Below are 23,524 nucleotides of genomic sequence, written 5' to 3'. Positions count from 1 at the left end.
CTTGCCACATTTGGGTGCCATTATGATTCAACATTCACACTTGTATTTTGCAGGAACGCCACAGTTTGCAAGCTTTGCAAGTGTGAATGGTGTCTAAGCCTAAGTTCACATTAGAGCTCACATTGGATCTCTCAAATTGTATGACAAGTTTCAGCATATTGGAGGCAATGGCACTATTCAAACCGGTGCGACACCGATTTTGCAGCGCTGCACCGATTAGCAAAAGTAGTTCCTGCACTACTTTTCCGATTTTATTTTTTTCAGGTGCGACTTCAATGGACATTTGTGCATGAAGTCACACAGATGTCTATCAAGTAGCATCTGGAATCGCGCTGACCTTGCTACTTTGAAATTGCGCGTGATTTCACGTAGCATCAATGTGAACCAGGGCTATAAGAGCAACTCTGGCAGCAGACAAGCTAGGCAACTATACTGAGAAGCTCACCGTTTTGCTCAACTTCAAGTATGGTAATTATTATGATGGCAATTGCTGTACCTGTCCTTGGCTACTGGAGGATGCCACATAAAGGACTAGTTTTGCCAATTCCATAAGGGACTGATAAGGTTGCCAAACCAGTAGAGTTGGGTTACTTGGCATTACCATTTCTTTGTCTGATTTATACTGGCCATACACTATACGAAAAATCAGGAAAACCCATTTTTGAAAAACAAACATTCGGGCGTGAGAGAAAACGATAGTACCATCATGTAATGACCGATAAATCGTTCAGTGGAAGTTTTTTTTATTTATTTATTATTTTTTTTTAATGACCAAAACTGCCTGAAAAACGAACAAACTGTCTAAATGACCGAATTCTGGATGATTTTTCGTATGGTGTATGGCCAGCATTAATTTTGTGGTGTTTAATTTGAGGAGATTTCACATTATTCGTAAAAAAGAAAAAAAAAAGTTTCCTTTTTGTAACTTATTTTATTGCTGGTCTTTATTTGATTTACTGACATTAAAAAATTAGCTCTCTTTAAAGTCTCCTTGAACCTTCAGATTTCATCAGCTACATACATTCCAGAATTTCAAAAATGTGAAAAAAAAAGTGCCCCCTTCCCAACCTGCTCGTGCACAGAAGTCAATGCAAACCTAAGCCGCGCACGTGTCCCATAAATAAACGGTGTTTACACCACACATGTGAGGTATCGCCACAAACAATAGAGTGAGAGCAATAATTCTAGCACTAGATGATCTCTGTAACTCTAAACAGGCAACCCGTATAGCTGTTTAAAGCATCGCTTATGAAGATTTTTAAGTAGATTGTCGCCATTCCACGAGCGCCAGTTTTAAAGTGTGACATGTCGGGCATCTATTTACTCTGTGTAATATCAAGTTTTATATTTTGTAAAAAAAATAAAAATTGTGTGTGTGTGTGTGTGTGTGTGTGTGTGTGTGTGTGTTTTTTTTTTTTTTTTTGTTTTTTTTTTTTTTATTCATTAATGTGTACCTTCCCCCCCCCCAAAAAATGCTTTTGAAAAGCTGTTTCACAAATCCTGTGTGAAAAAGTTGCCATTTTGTTCCCTTGGGTCTCTGCTAAAAAAATATATCTATAATGTTTGGGGGTTATAGGTAATTTTCTAGCAAAAAAAAATACTGATTTAAACTTGTAAACAGAACTAGAAAAGGCTTGTTCTTCAAGTGGATAGAAAAGCCTGTCCCATGCCAGCAGCTGCAGAGTGATACTCTCTATGCAGCTGCTTTGAATCGATGATCTCGTTGCAGAAGTCCGACACTAACCCGAGTCTTGAGTAAAGTCACATTTCTGCACCCTCTCTGCCCGTTCCACCTGCATCATTTCCTATATGGTTGTGTCAGAAAGCACTGGCTGCAGTGAAAGGCCTCGGACATTGCACATTCATATATCTTCCTCCTTATGTTGATTATGTAATCCTGTTATGACATTCTTGTAGTGCTAGATACATACATGGGTACTTGAGTACTGGCATAAAAGGGCAACTTCTGTAAAGATTGCCGTTGGCCCAACCAGGAATAACAATATTTCAGTGTAAAATGACTATTTAGAAATCCTGATGTAGAAATCTTTTACAGACAGCTGAGAAGATCTTTACTAAGTATTGTTTATAATTAAACTAACCACATACTAGAACTCCTACGTAATTCTAGAAAATCAAACTCTTACTGTTTATGGACCTCCTCCTGAACATCATAGCTTAGAGGAGAAGAAAAAGCTTAGCACCCAGAACTAAATAGGAGTTTCCCCAGTTCTGCTCAGCAACATGCTGTTAGTGGGATGCGTGGGTATCAGATCCTGTACTGCAATTTCATTGTGGTCCACATCGGAATTTTGGTTGCCCTCAAAGGGCTTGTTGTATACGTAAGACTAGATGTCCACAGAGCCTTACCATCAGAAGTTGAGTCCCCCACCCTCTTTTATCACAGTGCACCCTCTTGCCTGCTTCCAGAAAGCAGAAAGTGCAGGGTCTGGAGGAGAAGCAGAGGAGGGCTGGAGATAGCTGCCAGAGTCTGCTGACCACTGAGACCAAGGGAGGCAGAGAGGAGAAGTGCTGCAGCTGCACACACAGGCGCAGGATCCGTAGGAGGAGTTCTGTCCTCTGTTGCCAACTGCTGTGACAAGGTGTGGGCGAGATGAGGGGGGTGCCGTAGCTGCAGAAGAGGTGTGAGGGCCTTATGAAATGGCCTGGCGGGCCAGATTCTGCCCCCGGGCCTGGTGTTTGATACATGTGCTGTACTGAATTGTAGATTCTCTGCTGTTGGAAGGCAAGTTGATGTACGTGTTACATGGTGATGGTTAAAAAACCTGTAGCATAGAGCTGCACAATTCTGGATAAAATGAGAATCACAATTTATTTTTGCTTGGAATAAAGATCATAATTCTCACGGTGTAACATATTTCACATTAAACAAAAAAATTGGACTAACTTTACTGTTAGCTTTTTTTTTTTTTTGCATTGAAGTATATTTTTTTCATAAAAAATTGCACTTGAAAGACCGCTCAAATAGAGTGACGTAAAATATTGCAACAACTGCCATTTTAGTCTCTGTATATATATATGTGTGTGTGTGTGTGTTTGTGTATATGTATGTATGTATATATATATATATATATATATATATGTATATATATATATATATATATATGTGTGTGTGTGTATATATTTATATAATATGTGTGTGTTTTAGAGCCTCTAAGTAATTTTCTAGCAAAAAATACTGATTTTAACTTGTAAGCAACAAGTGTCAGAAAAAGGCTTAGGCTACATTCACATCTGAGCATTTTCAGCTCATAAAACGCCCCAAAACACGCCTGAAAAACGCCCAACAAGCAAAATCCCATTCATTTCAATGGCACCTGTTCACATCTGAGCGTTTTTGTCACCTGAAGAAAAACACCCTAAGCTCAAAAAAGAACATGAGCTTCTTTGGGGCAGGTTACAGGCATTTTTCTGCCTTTTACATTGGTGATCAGGACAAAATCGTGGCAAAAACGTGCAACTTTGAAACGCTCAGGTGTGAATGCAGCCTTAGTCTTTTGTGGTTAAACTGACCTCATTTACAGACCGAAGTTCATCCCTTTGATCTAAAAGATCCAAATGATACAATGTTTTATAGTTATCTCAGCGATGAGGAATGTTAATGAACATTTGCAGCTTTTTTTTTTTTTTGACAGCTGTGAGCAGAGAATAGCTCTGCACTTGTTATGTAGAATTGTGGAAATGCCGGATTAAGATCGTGAGATTGCGATTTTTTTTTTTTTTTTTTTAAATATATTTTTTTATGTTTATTTTTTAAACAATTTTTCGTGCAGCTCTACTGTAGCAATAGAAGAAGACTGCCCTACATATCCAGCTTTTATCTGCTAATCTGATCTGCTCTGGAGCCCAGTGCAAGTTCCATATAGAGGTCACATGGACTCTCGTAAATTGCAGAGCCTTGTGCCTTATTGGCCAGTTTTGAGACTCAAGTGGTAACAAATGGGGGATGTGCCTAGCAAAGTATAAATTCCAGCCTTTAATGAAAATAAAATTATTATTATTTATTTATTATTTTTTTAAAATATAGTTTCATTTTAATAGTTTAACCAGTTTCTTTCTTTTTCTTTTTTTTTTTTTCAACTTTTGTGCTTATACATTATACTGGCGTAGTTCTTGTCTTGTAATATTTAAGATGCTAATTTCCAGCAAGGATCGTTTTCTGTTTGCTGAGGATGTATTTGTCGGATGTGAAAAGATGGCAGCAGCAGTTTTCTACAGATGTGTGATATTTTGACGGGGAATATAACCTAAATATTTGCGTTGTAGAACCAGTGATATGGACTTTAAGTTGGTGTGAAATATTTGAAGAATTATGTGCTGTTCAGTAAATGCGTAGATGCCAGCGGCTCACCTGTGACATCTGAAATATGTTGCATATTTGTTAAACTTGAACTACACTTCATCTGAGCACCACAAAACCAAAAATTTAATTGAATTCATTTTTAACCACCTACAGACCGCACGCTGATATACGTCCTAAGTTTGAAGAGGAATATCGTTGTTATGGCAGCAGCTAGCAGCCATAACCCTGGTATCCTCTTCTTCGGCTGGCGGTCCACTTTCATGATAAAAATGGTCTTACTTTTATCGGTGGCAGGAGGGGGGCCCCTGCCGTGCTCCGGTGCCCTCCGCTCGCTTACCGGAGCCGTTGTCGGTGCCGGAGGTGATCGGATGCTTTCTCCTCTGTGGCATGGAGACGAGTGAGAGGAAGATGGGCCCCCCCCATCTCCATAACATTGCAGGGCGGAGGCGATGTCAAAACATCACTTCTGCCCATAGCTCTTAAAGGGCTATTTTTTTAAATTATTTTTTAATGACCACATTTTTTTTTTCTTTTTATTGCATTTTAGTGCAAATATGAGATCTGAGGCCTTTTTGACCCCCAGATCTCATATTTAAGAGGTTCTGTCATGCTTTTTTTTTTCTATTACAAGGGATGTTTACTACTTGTCCTCAACTCCAAAGCAATTAGTATGCTGGCTCTTGGGAGAAGTTAGGCAAATGTTAAAATTCCTTCATGTGTGGCTGCCTGGAGGAGTGGGTATAGGAGTAGGCTACATTTGCATCTGTACCAGCCTTGGAAGTGCCCACATGTCATCCTGATCCTTCATAGTTAGGTTGTATAAAGACACAGTCCATCCAGTTCAACCTGAGTGAGTGTGTCTACAATTATCAGCATCCCTGTGCATCTACCATATTCATTGGCGTATAACACACACCCCAAGTTTAGGAGGGAATTTAAAAGAAAAAAACTTTTAGGAGGGAAGTTTAAGGAAAGAAAACGTACATTTTAAATGCCCATCAATGCAGCCTTATCAGTCATTTGCAGCCTTGCACTGCAGCCTTGCCAGTCATTTGCAGCCTTCTATTGCAGCCTTGCCAGTCATTTGCAGCCTTGTTAGTGTGTTTGCCGCTTAAAAAGAGATACAGAGCGGATGTCCTGTGTATCTCGGCGGCGCTCGGTAGTTCTCGGCCGTTCTTGGCGGCCTTCGGGTATTTTCAGCCGTTCTCACCTATTTTCGGCCAATCTCTGCCTTTTTTGGCTATACTCTGCAGTTCTCGGCTTTCCGGAAGCCACCGAAGATGGCTGAAAATACCCGGAAGCCGCAGAGAGCGGCAGAAGGGGATAGAAACAGCGGGGGATCGGCGTATAACACGCACCCGCCGATTTTCCCCCTGATTTTAGGGGGGGAAAAGTGCGTGTTATACACCTATAAATACGGCCATCAATTTACACATGCATCGCACACTCAAATTTGTCGCTGCCCACAATCCAAGGTCTCCTACTCGGATTCATATACTAGGGACAATTTTGGACAGAAGCCAATTAACCTACCAGCATGTTTTTGGAGTTTGGGAGGAAACTGGAGTACCTGGAGGAAGCCCACGCAGGCACTGGGAGAACATGCAAACTCCAGACAGGTAGTGTCGTGGTTGGGATTCAAACCAGCAACCCTTTTTACTGCTAGGCAAGAGTGCTAACCACTACACCACTGGTTCATACTTGAACTACAGTAAAGGAAAGTGGTAGGCCAGAGACAGGAAGCCTGCTTCTACATGGTTCAAATCTTGATCGGTTTTGTCAGATCTTCTTCAAATCTTTCCTTCTATGGAATTCCTCATATGATCACATGCATGGGGGGATTGGGGGTTAAATTCTCCTTACGATAACTAACCAGTTTTCTTATGAGGATTGGTCATTTCCTGCACCTGATCAGTATTTGGAATCCAGCTGGTGGGACAAGTAGATAAGTGAGGCTTGGACACAGCCAAAACACAGACAAGGCGTTTGTGACGTAATGCCCGGGCAAACCATTTTTAGATGAATGCCATGTTCTTAGGATGAATTGCATTTGTTAAAACCGTGGCTACTTAAACAAAATAAAAATTCCATGTGTACAGCAATGTAATCCACTCACAGTTGCAATTTTGACGTTTGCGTGGCACTCGTATTGGGGTACTGATGTGAAAATGTTTGGATCAATATCCGAGCTGCCTGGGCTGATCAATGGAGCATAAAGGAGATTTGGAATGAAAGTGGAACTTGTCATAAGAATTTGTGACCCATGAGAAAGATTTGAGGACAATAATTTGCCTCCGTTTCTGCTCCTCGCCCTGTGCACCCCCCCGCCTCCCTCCGCATACACAAAACCCCCTTTTTCCCCCCTTCTTTGTTTTGTCTTTAATAAGTTAATCGGATTAAAGGCTCACACATTTCAAAGAAACCTTTAGGCCCCTTTAAGACAGGCCGTCCTCTCCCATTTTTCCAATCGTACACATCCCCCCAAATATTACTGGAGAGACAAGTCCTCCCTTTATCCGGAGCTCATAGTAAGAAATCTGCACCCACACAGCATGGGGAGAGGATCTTTTCTTTGAACATCTCCCTTCTAAGAAAGTGGAGCAGGTCTCCGGGATATGCAAACCACTGCTTGTGTGCGTCCACTTCTGTCCATTGTGATGGCGTAAATCTGTCACTCGGAGGAGTCATCTGTGGCCAGCTGTAGATTTATAGATCTCTTTAAAAGTATGACTAGCTTTAAGTAGGGTACACACTATAAGAAAATTGGATGAATATTCCTCGTCATTTCATAACACACCGGAACTGATGAAGGAAAATTGGTAGGAAAAAAAAGCCTTTGCCGTACGATAATTTTTGCGTTTTTTGTTTCTGATCATGCGCATTCTTTCTTTTCAGATTTTTCTTGTATGAAAATCGTACGAAAATGGTATACAAAATCGTTCGTTCTGTCCCCGTACGAGACACATTTTGGCGTTTTGTCCCTTTGGGAATTTTCATCTGAAAAATTGTGTACACACTATACAAAAATTGGATGAAAGTTCCTCAGATGAAAATATGTGCCTGATTTTCTTATAGTGTGTACGAGGCATTACTGGGAGAGGAAGGGTTTGAGGGCAGTGTGTTGCTGCTTCTTTTGTTGACCAATCAGCAGGCTGCTGACGGGGTGGTGACACCACTTCTTTCTGAAATCTGCAGAGAAAGTACCATCACCCACCATGTTTTCTACTAGCAGTTCTGTGAATAACTAGCTGCTGGACTTTGAAATTCTTTGAAAGATGAGGATTTGTGCAGTTGCAAAATTCAGTTGTATATGTAGAGGTTTGCCTGCAGATTAGCTTTAATGTATATGTATAGAATGATTGTATTTTACCTGTATTAGGTGATTACTATTTTATCATACTGTTTATGGTAAATGTAAAGCTTGCTTCATTTATGTATGGAGTAAAGCTTTGTACATATGACTGTCTATAATTTCTCCCAAACATTCATCCCTTGGAGAGGTTCAGGTACCCAGATTGTATACCTGCTGTTTAGCACATGCCAACAATTTGTTTGAGTGTGTATATGGGAATGTTTGCCCATTCTTCTAGAGGTGCATTTGTGAGGTCAGGCACTGATGGTGGACGAGTAGGCCTGGCTCACAGACTCCACTCTGTTTCATGCCAAAGGTGTTCTATAGGGTTGAGGTCCAGACTCTGTGTAGGCCAGTCAAGTTCCTCCACCTTAAACTCACTCATCCATGTCTTTATGGACCTTGATTTGTGCACTGGCCCAAATCATTTGGAGGAGGGGGGATTATGGTGTGGGGTTGTTTTTCATGGGTTTTGCACCTGGCTTCTTAGTTTCAGTGAAGGGAACTCTTAAGGTGTCGGCATACCAAGACATTTTGGGCAATTACACGCCCCCTACTTTGTGGGAAAGTTTTGGGGAGGGCCCCTTCCTGTTCCAAAATGACTGCGCACCAGTGCACAAAGCAAGGTCCATAAAGACATGGATGAGTGAATTTGGGGTGGAGGGGCTTGACTGGCCTCAACCCAATGGAACACATTTGTGATGAATTTGAGTGGAGACAGCGAGCCAGGCCTTCTCGTCCATCAGTGCCTGACCTCACAAATGCGCTCCTGGGAGAATGGTTTAAACATTCCCATAGACACACTCCTAAACCCTGTGGACAGCCTTCCCAGAAGAGTTGAAGCTGTTATAGCTGCAAAGGATGGGCCAAGTGAATACTGAACCCTACGGACTAAGACGCCATTAAAGTTCACGTGTGTGTTAAGGCTGCCGTCCCAATACTTTTGGCAATATAGTGTGTGTGTGTGTGTGTGTGTGTGTGTGTGTGTGTGTGTGTGTGTAATATATATATATATAAAATATTATTACAAACACACATGCGCGCCTTTAAAAAAAAATAACCGTGTATGTTTGAACCCTAATTATGAATTTTAAGGATACATTCCTTTGACCCTCCATAATCCTAATGTTTCCTTCACTTAAGAGAATAGGTATAGGACACTATAGTTTTCTGACCACGCCAAGCATGGAAGCAGATCCCTGTTAGTGTGGTCAGTGTTCATCCTTTTTCATCTTGTGATCAGACCTATAGGACATGCACTAGCATGCAGCAAGTCTGTAGTTCCATAGTCCGCTTGTGCGATCACAGGCTGACACATCTCCCCCCCGCACTACTGATTGACAGCAGCACTGTCACATGAGCATGGATTCCACAGGAAAAAAATAAATAAAATGCCCAGATTTTCCATTCTCCTCATACATCCCTATTTGTCATCCAGCAGCAGATACCTGGATGTCTCTTATGTAACCACGTCCCCACCTTGCAGAAGAGGCATCAGGACAGAGGCCTGTGGTCACGTGACCGCTGGATTCAAATCCATTTGAGGTACTTTGCAGCATTTTTTAATACCTTAAAGGAGTGTTTCGTGTATACAAAAATGAATATCATCTAATAGGAATTTGTACATAATCTTTAACAGCTTTCTCCATTAAGCACAAGCACACATATGAAGTGGTCAGGAGCGTGTTTTCTATGGTCACAGCGCTTTGAGCAGGGGAGAGGGGAATTCATGAATAAAGGTGTGAAATCACAGTAAATCTGTCTTTATAACTCGTCTCCCTGCTCCTGATATGCTGTCTGTCTGAGAATTTCAAAATTGTTATCAGAATCTTATGGTAATGTGCTGTTTTTTATGTATGTTTTTTAATGTTTGGTTGTCTAATAACTCTTACAGATGCACCCACTGGGACTTTGCAACAACAATGATGAGGAAGATTTATACGAGTATGGCTGGGTTGGGGTGGTGAAGCTGGAACAACCTGAAATGGATCCAAAGCCTTGTCTAACTGTCCTGGGGAAGGTAAGCCTATCATGACTCTTCAGATGGTACTGCTGACATCTGCATTCAGGTTAATTCAGGCACTCAAGTTTGGCTCCTAGACCCTGCTAGAATTGTTACTTGAACTTTGTACTTTTGAGTGGGATTTAGCCTTTTGCTGCCCACATAACGCATATGTGTTGCAGCAAAAAGCCTGGGCTTTAATGCCCACATGCTGCACATGCGTCTATGGACGGCAGAGCTTTCTGTGCTCCCAGCACAATGACTAAGCTATCAAAGACCATTCTCATTTTCTACTAATGATTGGAAGCCGTCAGTACTGACCTCAGATCATGTGATCACTGTGACAGCAAATCACAGTGGTCACCTGATCAGCTTGCCCTCTTTGCCCCTGGGTGTAAAGAATCTGTCAAAGGGATGCTGAGGTTGGGCTGGAAGGGGTCAAAGCCCAACCCTAATCCTTTTTTTTAGGTGTTTTTTCTTTCTTTTCTCTTTTTTTTTCAGAGAGAAGTGGTTAAAATCTTTGTCAGATTATGTCCCCATTTGGTAGATTTCCCCTCAGAGTTGGGGGGGGGGGGGGGGGTGTTAAAAGATTTGTAAGATTTTTTTTTTTTCCCCTCCTGTGAGATTTTTTTTCACTCCTTGTCTGAGTCGCATCAGAAAGCAAGAGAAAATCTTCTCAAAGGAACAGGATAACCTCTCTTGCACTGAGACCTTTCCCCCTAACTTTCTATTCCTTTTGACAACTGAAACATTTTTGGATTTCCCACCACATTATGTACATTATGAAAATGGTCATCAGGACAAATAGAGAGGCGGAATCTTCTTATCATGGAGCTATCAGCCATAAAATTATGACCACTTGCAGGTAAAGCGAATAGCATTGATTATCTCAAGATAATGGCACCTGAAAGTGGGTGGGATATATAAGGCAGCAAGTGAACATGTTGTCCCTAAAGTTGTTGTGTTAAAAGCAGAAAATATGGGCTAGCATAAGGCTTTGAGCGACAAGGGCCAATTTGTAATGGCTAGACCACTGGTTTAGAGCAACTCCAACACTGCAACTCTTGTGGGCTGTTCATGGTCCACAGTGGTCAAGGCCTACCAAAAGTGGTCTAAGGAAGGAAAAAAACCAACCAGCAACAGGGTCATGGACAACCAAAGCTCATTGATGTACGTGAGTAGTGAAGGCTGCCAGTGTAGGCTATTCCAATAGAAGATATTTTGTAGCTCAAATGGGTGAGAAATGTAGCCAAACCGGTCAGGGTGCCCATACTGACCCACTTTCACAGCATCTATGTGAGCATTAGAACATGACCATGGAGCAAAGGGAAAGGTGTCTTCAAGGTGTTGAATTTGCCTTCAAATTCTTCAAATCGAAATCTAGTCAAGCATCTGTGGGATTCTGGAAAAACAAGTCCTTGCAACTTACAGGACTTTAAATAATCTGCTGCTTACAGCTTGGTGCTAGATACCGCAACATACCTTCAGAGGTCTATTAGAGTCCATGCCTCAATGGGTCATGGCTGTTTGGAGGCAAAAGGGGAACCTACGCAATATTTGGTGGGTGGTCATTATAGGGCTGGTCATTGTACAGTGTATGGCAATAAAATCAAACCTTTCCCAATTCATCCAAAACTGGAAAGTTTTTGCTGCACATACTTTCAATTTGTCAAGGATCTTCAAGTTGTTTTGATGATGTAACGGTTGCCAGCATAGGTTTCTTATACCAGCTGCAAAGCGTGGTGCCTTTTTGGTAAAAAATAAAATAAAAAAACATGCTGTTAGAGAAATATGGATACTGCAATTTCTGAGCTTTGCTTCTTTAAAGGCTAGCTGTTTCTCTGCCATACTTCTGCCAGTATTCTGAATCAGTGACCCAGAACTAGTATGCCTAGAAGGACCCTTGACTTTCCTTTGTCAGTCTCCATCTACTTGTTTTGGTTCTGTGGCTCAGAACCTGTTACAGCTAAGGGATTGGAACCTAGTACTGTCAGGAGGTCAGTACTGGAATGCGCCACATTTCTCTCCAAGGAATTAAATTAAACCTAAGGTCTTTGTGCTTTATGTGGAGGGGGTTAAGGTGGGTCTACATGCCCTAGTGCGGTGGTGTCAAACTGCATTTCTTTGCAGGGCCCATCAGTAGTATGGTTACCCTCAAATGGGCTGTTGTATTTGAGTGCGCTGTGTATAGCGTGCAGGGTTTAGGGGTGTGCTGCGTACAGAGTTCAGGGAGATTGTTCTCTCTGTCTCTCTAAAGATCTGTCTCCGCTGTGAGCGGTGGGAGAGGGCCCTGTTGGATCTGGGAGCTGCTGAGCAAAGCTGTCCTTTGTAAACACAGAAGTATTCAGGTATAACTTAAACATATTAGCACAAGACATATTTTCTTGTTTTGAAAATGTTTTACATGGCATATCCTTTTAAGGTAATTCTGAAATTTTTCCCAAAAAAGTACCGTATTTTTCTTGTTTTTCAAAGGCCTCTGAGCAAGATAAGATGTGCAGCACAGCTTTAAAAGACTCTTAAAATGCCCATTAGGCCCACGAACATACTTAAGTGATTTCGTTTATGATCTTGTATATTAATTCCTGGCTTTATGGCTTTTTTTTTTTTGCTTGTGCTTCGACAAACATTCACTTAATCATTCAGATGGTGATGAGAGAAAGGGGGCCACCCAGCTGCCAAGCCACAATCAGTATCTATGAGGATGGTTATCAGTATCAGGATGGTTCTATGTGGCCAAATATAGGAACCTGTGTAGACTTTAACACTGAAAATAATAAAGAACAATTACCCATTGTTGTAAAGTGTTGTCCTATTAATGTGGACTCATTGTGACCTTTTGGTTAGAAATTCTGCTCTACATTATGGTTGTTAGTCAGGCAGCTAAAAGAATGGTATGCAAATCATCTATAGCTGTTGTTATCTCAATAATTTGGTGCATTGCTGCGTTTTCCGTTTCGCATTGGCCTGCATCTTTGTCAAGGCATGATGCCTCTCTTCAAACAAGGAGTCCATAGTACAAAAGTTGAAGTCCTAACTTGATCTCTAAGAAAAGCTTAGGATGGATCACCTCCAGTATTGAACTTTTGTTCTTCAGGTGTCTATGGTGTAAGTAGAGCTATAGCCAAGTACTGGAAGATTGTATCTAGTGCTTCATAGCCATTTTGCTATTTTTTTTCTGGCTGCTTAATGTATTTTGGTCCGGGCAAGCTGGAGTCTTATGCTATGTCTTCTTTTCCATCAAGTATGAAAGCGTTGATTGTATCAGTGGCCATGATCTTTGTTGTCTTTTATGTTCCCATGCAACCCAATTTTGAGATTAAATAATTGTATCTTGACAGGCAGATGTAGCCACACAGATATTTTCCAACATGTTTGCTATGTCTTTCTAGATCAGTTAAGTTGCAGAGAGAGCTATGACGGATCTGAAAGACGCTCATTGCTAAAAAGTATTGGAAAACCTGTGATATTTCTGTCATTTTCAATGGAGGATTTGCCTGTGTTAGCAATAAAATGGACAATGTTTAATATAATTGCATTCTAACAATGTCTCCGTTGACTGAGAGGCATAATTGGAACCTTCAGGACCCCAGTGCAAGAAACCGTAAAGGTCCCCCCGGCTGGGGCCCCTCTACGATAGCGGGACGCCAGGGCCCAGTCGCAAGTGCTTGGTAGTTCCACCACTGGTGTCAGTCGTTTTACTATGCCTCAGATTATGCATGAACCAAGTCAGTGATCGGTACGAATCACCAACTCTATTCATTAAGACAAGAAAAGGGCTGTTAAATGACACACATCACTCTAGTGTTCTGTCTCTAGTAAAGAAATGACTGAGACGCCTGCTTCTATGTCTCGGTGCTCCAGGGCTGTGCCCTCACTGATGAGCAAGATTCTGGAGCATGTTGAGGGAATTCTGAAAGCCAGGTATGTATCTGTAGTGCTTCATGTATGGTGATTAGAAATAAAGGTCCTTTTTAATGTATTCTTATAGCATAAAAACTGTTTAGAGGCATCAAACCAAAAATAAAGGAATGAAATACATTTAGGCTGGTCTCACACAGTCTTCGGATGTGGCTCACAGCAGGGGTCCAGTACGTCCTTGTTCTCTGTTTGAGGGACAAATCAGGCCTGAATTTTTGCCTGAATTAGGACCTAAAATGGAGTCAAAGATGCACAGGACCTCTTTGCAATCGCTCCGCAGCAGCCACAGAGCTGTGTGAACCTGGCTTCATTGAGAGTCGGTCATTCTCCTGTCATGCGAAATGGATGCAGGGAAAACCTACATCTAAGTCCCATCCGTGTGAACCCAGCCTTACCTTTGTTCTGTTTGCAAACATTTTTACTGGCCTATGGGTAACATTTTACCTAATTTGTGCGCTTTCATTCCAAGGGTCTTATATGTACAAGGGTTAATCATAAGTATCTCCACACATCACCCCTTTGGGAAAAAAAAAAAAAACGTACACGTACTCTGGTTTCTATGTGTGTAATTACATTGGTGTTAGTTTTTTTGGCAGTGAGCAGCATATTTATTTTTGGCGTCCGCACTCCTTTAATCAATTAACTCTGATTTTCAGGCCTTTTCCTGTGGGTTTTTACAGGAATTTTGCCAAGAAAAAGCTATTGGACTGGTTCCTTGTTCAGTGTTTGTATATTGTCTATGTGTTCAGACACATACGTTTGGGGTAGATTGTTTAACCCTTGGCAAGATTTTATTTAATTTTTTATAATATGACTCAAAGTCAGGATCCGCCAGGTGCCTGGACTGATGGCAGTCTCAGCCTCACAGCGAGCCGTCGAGACAGCTGCTCCCTGCCCCTTCACAGCTCAGCACTCCAATGAGTGTGGAGGAGAAGAGCAGGAGAACTGCTGATTGACAGTCAGCGGCTCTCTGCTTGGTGAGCCAAGAGAACTGAGCCATCGGGGGTGTTCGGTGGCTTGGTTCTCAGTGAAGGGGCGCCGGGGGACAGTTACCTCCACCTAGTTAAGTATGAATCTCCAAAAAACAGGATTCCCATACTTTTTCCTTTAAGGCTGCATTCACACCTGAGCGTTTCAAAGTTGCAAGTTTTTACCACAATTTTGCTGCGATTTTTACAGATTTTTTGTACAGGCCACCAATGTAAAAAGCAGCAAAAACTCCTGTAATCTGCCCCAAAAGAAGCTTATGTTCTTTTTTGAGTTCAAGGCGTTTTTCAGGTGTTTTGCTTCAGGTGACAAAATGCTCAGATGTGAACAGGTGCCATTGAAATGAATGGGATTTTGCTTGTTAGGCATTTTATGATCTGAAAATGCTCAGGTGTGAATGCAGCCTCAAGCAACAATTACCATGCAACGCAACACACCTCGAAGGGTGAAGGAAGCATACATTACAGAGACATTAGAGATATGAATAGGCACTGCTTCATGCACAATTTAGAGAGGCAGGTCACAGGACATGGATGTGGCACACTTTAAAAATGTATTTGAATTTTAAAATAGGAAAGCAAACTTGCACATGAAAAATAAATACTGATAAAATAATCAGTACAATCCCAGGTAAAATAGTTTAGGTACTCTTTTTAATGAGTCCTAGTGGTACATATACAGTGATAATTGCGACTTGCAGAGCAGCTCCCAGCTGAATGTAAATCTTTTGGTGGTTAACCACTTAAGGATCAGGCCTCCTTTTTTTTTTTTGATGTGTTTACATGTTAAAAACAGTTTTTTTTGTTTGTTTGTTTTGTTTTTGCTAGAAAATTACTTAGAACCCCCAAACATTATACATTTTTTTTCTAACACCCTAGAGCAATGGTCATCAACCCTGTCCTCAGGACCCACTAACATGCCAGGTTTTATGTATTACCTTGGGGAGATGCAGACTAGAATACTGCAATCGCTGAGTAGCAAATGATATCACCTGTCATGTATTTCAGTTATCTTGCAAACCTGGCCTGTTGGTGGGCCCGAGGACAGGGTTGATGACCACTGTCCTGGAGAATAAAATGGCGGTCTTTGCAATACTTTTTGTCACACCCTATATGTGCAGTAGTCTTACAAGCGCACTTTTTTTTGGAAAAAATACACTTTTTTTTTTTTTTTAATTAAAAAAATAAGACTATTGTGAAGGATAATGTTACGCCAAGTAAATTGATACCCAACATGTCACGCTTTAAAATTGTGCCCTCTCGTGGAATGGTGACAAACTTTTACCCTTGTGTACAGCTGTGGCGAAAAGTTTTGAGCATTACACAAATGTTAATTTTCACAAAGTCTGCTGCTTCAGTGATAGATCTTTTTGTCGTTACTATGGTATACTGGAGTATAATTACAAGCATTTCATAAGTGTCAAAGGCTTTTATTGACAATTTACATTAAGTTTATGCAGTGTCAATATTTGCAGTGTTGACCCTTTTTTTTTTTTTTTCAAGACCTCTGCAATTCACCTTGGCAATCAATCAACTTCTGGGACACATCCTGACTGATGGCAGCCCATTCTTGCATAATCAGTGCTTGGAGTTTGTCAGAATATGTGGGATGTTTTTTGTTCACCTGCCTCTTGAGGATTGACCGCAAGTTCTTTATGGGATTAAGGGCTGGGAAGTTTTCCGGCCATGGACCCAAAATTTCTATGTTTTGTTCCCCAAGCCACTTAGTTATCACTTTTACCTTATGGCAAGGTGCTCCACCGTGCTGGAAAAGGCATTGTTCGTCAACACTGTTCTTAGATGTTTGGGAGAAGTTGTTCTTGGATGTTTTTATACCATTCTTCATGGCTGTGTTTTTAGGCAAAATTGTGAGTGAGCCCACTCCCTTGGCTGAGAAACAACCCCCCCCCCACACATGAATGGTCTCAGGATGCTTTACTGTTGGCATGACACAGGACTGATGGTAGTGCTCACCTTTTTCTTCTCCAGACAAGGTTTTCTCCGGATGCCCCAAACGATCACAAAGGGGATTCATCAGAGAAAACGACTTTACCCCAGTCCTCAGCAGTCCAAACCCTGTACCTTTTGCAGAATATCAGTCTGTCCCTGATGTTTTTCCTGGAGAGAAGTGGCTTCTTTGATGCCTTTCTTGACACCAGGCCATCCTCCAATAGTCTTCACCTCAATGTGCATGCAGATGCTTTCACACTTTCCTGCTGCCATTCCTAAACCAGCTCTGCACTGGTGGTGCCCGATCCCGAAGCTGAATCGGCTGTAGGAGACTGTCCTGGTGCTTGCTGGACTTTCTTGGATGTCCTGAAGCCTTCTTTACAAGTGGAAATGTTTATGGGAGTAAGTTCAGTTTCATGGCAAAGAGGGACTTTGCAATTCATCTGATCACTCTTCATAACATTCTGGAGTATATGCAAATTGCCATCATAAAAACTTAGGAAGCAGAGTTTGTGAAAATTAAAATAATATTTCTGTCATGCTCAAAACTTTTGGCCACGACTGTATATGCTAGTTTGTTGTCTGAAAGCGTCAGAACAGGAAGCTGCATAAGATCCTCCAAAAAGCTTGATAAAATTATAGAATGTCAACTCTACTTCAGAATGAAATAATAAAAAAAAAGGTTTGCCATTACTGTTTATTGTTGGTGCTTGATGGTGACATTGGTCGAATCTTGGGCACTTGTAGTGTGGAAAAGTTTAGGCATCAGAGGGGGCCTAGCTCACAGCAAGGGTGGGTAGATGAGTTGGGTTTTTCATTTAGTGGCCGGCTTTCTTCTTATGAGACCAAAACAAGTTTGTACTTTTATACCAGTTTTGGTCTTGTTTAGCTATATTTTGTTTTGGGCCTTTCTGTGAAGGTAGATTATAAATGGACTTGTAGTAGCAACAACAGGATTTTTTTGAAGGTACTTTTTAGGAGCTACAATGATGATAGTATGGGGGTTGATTTGCTAAAACACGAGAATGCAAATCTGGTGCAGATATATATATATATATATATATATATGTATGTATGTGTATGTGTGTGTGTGTGTGTGTGTATATAATGTGTGTGTGTATATATATATATATATATATATATATATATATATATATATATATATATATATATATATATGTATGTGTGTAGTAGCCAGTCAGTTTCTAACTTAAGCTTTTTCAATTAAGCTTTGACAAAAAAAAAAAAAACATCCAGTGGCGTGTACTGGGGTTTAGGACACTATGACTCATAGTAGGGGGATATTATCTTGAATAGTTCTTTAATATTTCACTCCTTGTGTGAAAGTGTCCTAGTTTTCTGTGCAGTAAATGTATAAACTGGATTCCTACTATAGGCAGGTGGCAGGAGAGCCAGTTCTTTTCTCTGATGTACATGTCTCTGTGTTGAAGGGTGCTGGTTACCTTTTTAAAAGATTCTTTGTTTTGAATAGTGGTAGGAGGTCACTTTTGTCAAGTCTGTTGGAGAGCTTTCTTTTTCATTCCTGTTATGAGACAGGAGTTAAGGGGAGTCTCTCCAGCAGAATGTGGATGCAGACATCTCCCCTGCTGTGTTATTGTATTCTAACAGCAGGGGAATATCGGCTGATCCAATGCAGGTTTTCCAGCAGGACCGTCTGACAGAAACCGATCTAATAGTCAGCTCCTGTCAAACTGGCAAGGCTGCATACAGATCAAAATTCAGCCGGCCCCTGCTGAAGCGGACAGTTTTTGGTCTGCGTGTACCCAATTTTACACTTTAAACCTGCAGAACAGACGTCAATAAAAAAAAAAATCTGACAGATGTTATAACTCTCCCCATTTTAATATGTCTACTCATATGTTGTAATGTTCATTTGTCAAGAGACTACTATCGGACTTTACAGTAATAATGTCGTACAGCTGTGTTTCGTCTGCTAGCTGATATAGAAGAGTAGGCTGTTCCTAAAGCAAGAGCTTGTAGGGTTGTGTTTGTGTAAGTCCGCCAGTTAGTGCCATAAGGATGAGCTATATCCGTTGTGTTTCCTGGGCAGCCAGTTCCTACATCCTAACATGAAAGTGTAGCTGCCATTATGGGTCAGAGCGGGCAGAGTTGTCACTTTCCTCTGGGTGTGGAGCCAGCCAGGAATAGCACAGGTGCCATGAGGTTCCAGTAGAAACATTACAAGATTCATCTTTGAAAATGTTCCAGTTAACGACAAATTTCTTTGCCAGTTCTGACACTCTGCTGAATGTCATTGGCTTGAGAGACTGCTATTTTGTTTACTTTTTATTATTTGGCAGTATGAGGTGAAACTTCATTTAACAGTGAGCATTTTATATGGCATAGTAAATTAAAGAGCAGACTTCACAAGTTCATTTGACATTCATTTATTTTTAAAACTTTGCTGCTTGGTAGCCAAACAGTGTATCAGTTTTCCAAATTCAAACTTCCAGATTCAAACAGTCATTTTTTTATTGTAGGTTTCAACTTGTGCGTTTTTTGTTCAGTCATAAAGGATCAATGTATGACTAGTGGCCCACGCTTGTCTTTGGCTGTAAGCCACCAGATTTGGCCATGTGTGGCAATGTTCACAGTCCCATGGTTCTCTGAGGCATGTGTATGAATTGATTTTCCTTTGACAGGATTTAGGAGACCAGCTCCTGGACTAGCTCAAAATGTATCTTGGCCTCCTCCACTATCCCATCTGCTGGATATGGGGATGGCTATCGGTGGCTTTTAACATCATACACAAACCAGTTATCGGTGCAAAAAAAGCTATGTTTCCCTGAAAATATGTTCTCCATGGGCAGAGTAACTTTTAGAAAGATGTTGAGGGTGCGCACCAGCAGGGATACAATCTTACAATACCCATGGTCAAAGGTTTAGAAGTTACGGATGATCTCATGTCAGCGAGCTACCCGCACACAATTAAGGCCTAGGTTTCTGTGGAAGAATAGGGATTGGAGGTCCCTGCACCGCTACACTTTCACTCTCATGACCAATCCTCTGAGGAAACCTTTCATTAGGCTCCAACCAGGTGACTCAAATGCTGAAGATTGATTTGTATATGACTAATACATGAGTTTATACTTGGACTTATGCAAATCTGATACTCATCTGCATTATTTATATCCCATCCTCTAATTTCCAGGTATGGCGTTTTTTACATGGTTGCCTTACTCCAGCTTAGACCAATGTAACTATGAATATACTGTACCTGTGGGATCCCTCAGTAGTAGTCCAGTGATCTGCATTAGCTTCTGGATCCCGTGCCAATTGGCTGCCCTGCTGTATTCTGAACATAGGAGGTCGGCCGCTGGGCATGGGCGCCATTTAGGAGGTGAGCCGCTGGGCATGGGCGCCATTCAGGAGGTGAGCCGCTGGGCATGGGCGCCATTCAGGAGGTGAGCCGCTGGGCATGGGCGCAATTCAGGAGGTGAGCCGCTGGGCATGGGCGCCATTCAGGAGGTGAGCCGCTAGGCATGGACGGCATTCAGGTGGTGAGCCACTGGGCATGGGCGCCATTCAGGAGGTCAGCCGCTCTGCACAATTTGCCTATATGATTAGTGACTGTTTTAATTGTCTGTAGTTATATCAGGCATAGTTGTAATTAACAGTCCCATGTGCTTCTCTTCCGTGATCTCCCTGGAGGGGACACACCTGCCTCTGAAGAGGTATTGGGCTTTCTTTGATGTTCAGCAGGCAGTGGTGGGTGGGAAAAAGAGAAAGGGGGGGGGGGCTGGGAGGCCCTCCATGATCTTTCTGCCTAGACTAAAAGACAAGCAATGTCCAGACTTGTCAAAGAGGAATTGAATGTTTATGTATGTAACCGCAGCCTTCCCAAGCATTCTCTCAGGGGTGTGTGTGAGACGGCGGGAATCTGAGAAATACGCACACACTGCACTTAGGTAGCAAATAGCAGGCTCTCCTCTGGGAAACAGTTGGATTTGTTCACTAGGAATATGCCTTTTAGTAAAATTTTTATTATTTCATAATTAACCTCTCTAGACATTTTTACCATAGAAAGAAAACCCTTTACCTACCCTCATTTGTGGCCCCCGAGGGCCATGTGTGAAAGTGGTGGCTGTGAGTATATTCATTTACGCAGGGGGTTCCCAGAGACCTGAAGGCTATTACAAAGGTTTCTCCGTGGTAAAAAGGTTGTAAGAGACCGAGTTAGAGTACAAGTTCTTTACTGCGACTCTGGCAGCATGAATATTGCGATGATCATAAGTTTCCACTGTGGGAAGGATAAATAAAATACATAATGCCCAATCCAAATATTTTCATAGTATGTGCCATATAAGATGACATTTGCCTAAGCAGTTATTTAAAAATTCCTTTTGGTTTCCTTGAATGATTCAGCCAAAAAGTACAATATACATTTGTGGCACTATACAGTAAATACACTACATTGTCAAAAGTATTGGGATGCTTTCCTTTTATGTGAACTTTAATGGCATCCCAGTCTTAGTCTGTAGGGTTCAATATTGAGTTGGCCCACTTTTTGTAGCTTTAACAGCTTAAACTCTTCTGGGAAGGCTGTCCACAAGGTTTAGGAGTGTGTCTATGGGAATGTTTGACCATTCTTCCAGAAGCGCATTTGTGAGGTCAGGCACTGATGTTAGAATGGGGATTGGGAGCCAGGCCTTCTCGTCCAATACATCCCAGGGGTGTCCTATCGGGTTGAGGTCAGGACTCTGTGTAGGCCAGTCAAGTTCCTCTACCCTGAACTCGCTCAACCCTATCTTAATGAAATCATTACAAACAGACCGTATCCTTTCCAAAATCTATTGGTCCAAAGTGTTTATAGACGGCTAAAGGTCTTTAAGCTGGCTGTAGACCTTAAGTAGTTATTGCATGATTCAGCTAATTTGGACAGATTTGTATCAAACTCTTATGTAACGGCACACACTAGGACTACAGAACAACTCCCCCTCTTTTCCCTTTACATTTTGGGTGGTGGTGGGTGTGGTGTGGGGCAGTAGTCCACAAAGAGGGAGCTGGGAACCCTGCTAACTGATAACAAAGGCAGAGAGCATAGGGAGCTATCATCTCAAAAGATATTTGGTGGGATCCTAAGGTATTTTTTACACTTTTATATATTAAACAGAGATGAGCTGTTCAAGTGTAAACAAAGCCACTGGCTTTAAAAAAGGAGCAATGACAGATAGGAACTTTGTAGGGTTTACTTGCCTCACCCAGCTACCCATACCTTTCTGCTCCTGGTTTTCATCCCTGGCCCCCTTCCCTCCTCCAGACTGCTCTGGCGTCTGTGTTTCGTCAGAATAGGCGACCCATCAGAATTTGTAGCTGAAGTGGCGTTTCATTGCCACCATCTTGCTACACCCCACACTCGTCCACAGTAAGAATAGAGTCTCAAGGCGGTAAGCGGACATCTATTTACACCCACCGGAGTCCTAGATTGTAAGCTCTAATGAGCAGGGCCCTCTGATTCCCCCTGTCTTGAATTGTATTGTAATGTCTACCCTAATGTTGTAAAAGCGCTGCGTAAACTGTCGGCGCTATATAAATCCTGTATAATAATAATAATAAGCGGACATCTATTTACACCCACCGGAGTCTTAAATTTTACACACTCCTTTTTTTTTTTTTTTAACAGTAAACAGGCTGTTTTGATGTTGATTTTTCAAAGAAGCGCTGTTCTGTCAGATTACCAAACCTCTGAGATCAGCAGGCTCGCCACTGCTTTTAAAATTCAAAACAGTCAGGCGGATTTTTAAATACTGCATTTCACTATATAAGCTGAGTTTACTGTTAAAGTGTGAAATGTAAAACTCTGGTTAATGTCCGCTTGCCGACTTCTGACTCTATCCTTACTGTGAACAAGTGCAGGCTATAGCAAGATGGCGGCGACAAAAAGTCACTTGCGTTACAAATTCTGATCGGTTGCCTAATCTGATGAAACCCCGGCCGCCTCCCTCCCCCAGGCTGCTCTGGCGCCGGCCGCCTCCCTCCCCCAGGCTGCTCTGGCGCCGGCCGCCTCCCTCCCCCAGGCTGCTAGGGCGCCGGCCGCCTCCCTCCCCCAGGCTGCTCTGGCGCCGGCCGCCTCCCTCCTCCCTCTCCCAGGCTGCTCTGGTGCCCGTTGCCTCTCATCTGACCATAAGGCCCCTTTCACACAGGAGGGATCCGTAATGATCCGCCCGTGATGATCTGCTTGCTCAGATCTCCGCTCTCCTCTATGGGGGATTGGATGAACACGGTCCGGCTGTCCATGTTCATCCAATCCGCTCTGCAGACTGATAGAAAAATAGGATTTTCCTCCATCTGCAGAATTGGACCATAGCGGAGATGGACAATATTGGATGTTCATCCGCAGACACCCGCTATCCCATAGGGATGCACATATGTCCCTATTTCATCTGCAAACAGATGGATGAAATACGGACATATTGTCCGCACCTGTGAAAGGGGTCTAACGCATTTTCTATGTGGCCTCAGAATTTTCAATGTGCATTTTAAGATGGCTAGATGAGACACAGCAAAAATGACCACACAGTATTTGAAAGAGAAAAAGGTGTATATCCTTTTCATGGCCTAGGCCGAGCCCAGAACCCCATTGAAATGCTGTGGAATGACTTGAAGGCTACCGTCCACAAACGGTCACCATCAAATTGAACTGAACTTGAGCAGCTCTGCAAAGAAGAGTGGGCAAATATTGCAGGCTACTGTATGTGTGCAAAGTTGTTAGAGACATATCCCAACAAAGTAAAGGCTGTAATTAAAGCACAAGGTGGTTCAACAAAATGCTGACACAAGGTGGGGGGGGGGGGTAATTTTTTAAATTCGGTAATTCTGTTTTTGAATTTTTTTTGTTGTTATATCTTTCACTTGGATGTTATAAGCTGCACTAGTAAATACAGCTGGATAAAATAAAAACTGTCTTCATTTCAGGCTGGGGAGGGGGGGGGGGGGGGGGTGAATCTTTTCTATACCCGCTGTTTATA

General features: G+C 42.0%; 1 protein-coding gene across 1 annotated transcript in view; it reads left to right on the top strand.

The window, feature by feature from the left end:
• Positions 1-23,524, top strand: part of ZNRF3 (zinc and ring finger 3) — a 203,840-nt gene that overhangs the window by 114,592 nt on the left and 65,724 nt on the right. The window contains exon 2 of the mRNA XM_077462084.1: positions 9,571-9,696. Coding sequence (XP_077318210.1) covers positions 9,571-9,696 — 126 coding nt within the window. The remainder of the gene's footprint in view (positions 1-9,570; positions 9,697-23,524) is intronic.

The sequence above is a fragment of the Lithobates pipiens genome, unplaced genomic scaffold (assembly GCF_037356315.1).
Source record: "Lithobates pipiens isolate NorthernLeopardFrog02 unplaced genomic scaffold, aLitPip1_a1.2 Scaffold_3, whole genome shotgun sequence".
NCBI lineage: Eukaryota > Metazoa > Chordata > Amphibia > Anura > Ranidae > Lithobates > Lithobates pipiens.
This window is presented reverse-complemented; position numbering and strand designations above follow the sequence as displayed.